At 48.6% G+C, this 2,193-nt stretch overlaps 1 protein-coding gene across 1 annotated transcript; it reads right to left on the bottom strand.

Annotated features, from left to right (window-relative positions):
* Nucleotides 1-611: 611 nt before the first annotated feature.
* EV420DRAFT_1275821 (uncharacterized protein) lies at nt 612-1,559 on the bottom strand (the record flags this gene model as incomplete). The annotated part of the gene is made up of 2 exons (XM_060467924.1): nt 612-1,183; nt 1,235-1,559. Coding segments are annotated over 2 exons (897 nt in total), but the record flags the coding sequence as incomplete, so codon positions are not given.
* Between the last annotated feature and the right edge of the window lie 634 nt (nt 1,560-2,193).

Raw genomic sequence — 2,193 nt, 5'->3', positions numbered from 1 at the left:
CCTGACGGCTCCGTCGTATCTGAGACTTGAACGCAGAGGTTGAATATTCGAATGCTGACGAGTCATTGATTAGTGGTACATCTTATTTTTACCTAACTGTAGTACGGACGTCATTACGTTTCTGTTCAGGAGCACCAACGACTAATAAATTCTCCTTCCTTCCTTCTTTACTGACCGGACTTTGCAGGGTTTTGGCTTGAGAATTCAGGGAATGTAAAACTGGGTAAAATTAGCAAAATGAAGGGCCTAAAAATGCTCGACTTACATCATTCTTCAGTGTGGCATTGGCTCCGCAAGGCTTTGATTTTTTTTTTCGAAAAATCTGGGCTTTAGGATAGTAGAACAATGTTAATATGCCTCGCTTGAGAACGACGATTCATCATCTCGGCCCAATGGCGAGGTCCTTACAGGACTTGCGACGTGCTCGGACCTCATCTCATCTCATGTGTTCTTTCAGTGCAAACCCCAATAAGAAAGAGATGTAGAAAATCAGATGTGAGATTGGTCTCCATTTGACGACAACTCTGCCACATGCTCAGGTGAATGATATAACTAGTTTGAGCTGGAGACATGAAAAGGCGTGGCATCCTGACGAATTACCAGGCTGCGGTTCAGCTGCTGCCTCGAGACCGGTCCTCACCGTGACTATGATCAGCATCCACTCGTACAGTCAACATGGCCAGTCCATTCTCCCAACGGGCAGATCTCTCCCTGTCCCAAGTCGATTTCTCTTCTGGCGAGGCGTTCTCGAAGAATTGCAGGTCTGACATGAAACCATTGGAGACCCAACGGAAAAGCCCTGCCACAGAATACTGAGTGAAGGAGATGCGGTTTTCATCTGGCTGAATGGGAACATTAGAATGTTCAATAAGTGCGGAAGGTAACATGATGCATGTCCCGGCAGGAAATTCGATCACAAGCTTGAGATCCCACAGAATAAGGTGGCCCCCTTGTTTGTGATTAAAGCCACCATCGACATAAACGATGCACATTCCCCAACCAAGATTTTTGGTGTCATAGTGGCTGACGGTGACGGTTTGGGGGCCCATATTAAAATGAGCGCCAGCAAAGACAGACACGTCCGGCGGAAAAGTCGCCCTGAGATGAGGATGTCGGGTCAATAATTGCTGAAGAGCATCTGCATACAGTTGAAAAAGCTCTGGCTGAGAAACTTTAAAAGCCCCTGCATCCTGGAGTCAATTTTCGGTAGCACGCATACAGAGCTTGGACCAACCATTCATATATCCTGCTATTCTTTTTATCGCCCAGTTTTGGCACAACCTGTCCAGCTCTCTCTTGACTCTTTTCGAATGGCGGAAATTTCCAGGACGTTGCTGGCCGCCTCCAAACGAAAACCCTGTACTGAGAGTCGTGTAGTCCCCATGACGATGCTTCTGCAGTGCGAAACCTAGGCCACATGTGTTCCGGCATTCAAGAATCACACGAAGACCCTCAGCATGGACAGCCTTCCAAGTTGGGGTACCGTCACACGCAGTCTTATCCTCACGGGGTTGTGCAAATGCAGATGCGAAGACGCGACCCGTGCGATTGACGATTGGAATATGCCTCCTAGATTGAGAATTAGGGAGACTGATGGGACAGAGGTCAAGGACTCACCCATCATTTTCTACTAGCTGGAATCCCATCACGAGCAACTCATCCAACATGTACATGTGCCGCGCCGAATTTGTCGTGGATCCACCTGTGAACATCGACTTCTTCGGAGTTGGTATGGCCATAGGGCTGGCGACTGGCGTGGAGAACTTGACTTGATTTTGCGAAACAGCCTTGGCCGCATACTCTGAGCCATCGCGCACCGTCTTACGCACTTTCCGAGCTCTCGCGTGGCCTTTCAACTTCTTGTGCTTTTTGGAATCACAGGTCATGTCAGGGGCGTACGGCAAGGACAGAGCTTTCACGATATCAGCGTTGAATATTTTGAATGACGGCGCCTGATGCAACGACGGCGTGGTGGTTGCCAGTCCCTCTGCCTCGTCAGCTGCGCTATCACGGAATTCCAAGATTTCATCATCGTCATCGGTGTTTTTATTTTCTCTGAGTTCTGCAGAGTGAGCAAGGTGCTCAAGGCGTATATCGACCTGCAGGCTGCCTCTAAACGGATGACCAGACCACGTACAACCTAGAAATGATATGTGAGAATCACATTACTTGGGCACAGCGATTGACAGGTGA

The sequence above is a fragment of the Desarmillaria tabescens genome, assembly GCF_030435595.1.
Source record: "Desarmillaria tabescens strain CCBAS 213 chromosome Unknown EV420scaffold_42, whole genome shotgun sequence".
Classification (NCBI taxonomy): Eukaryota; Fungi; Basidiomycota; class Agaricomycetes; order Agaricales; family Physalacriaceae; genus Desarmillaria; species Desarmillaria tabescens.
Note: the sequence above shows the minus strand (reverse complement) of the source record. Positions and strands in the feature narration are given on the sequence as shown.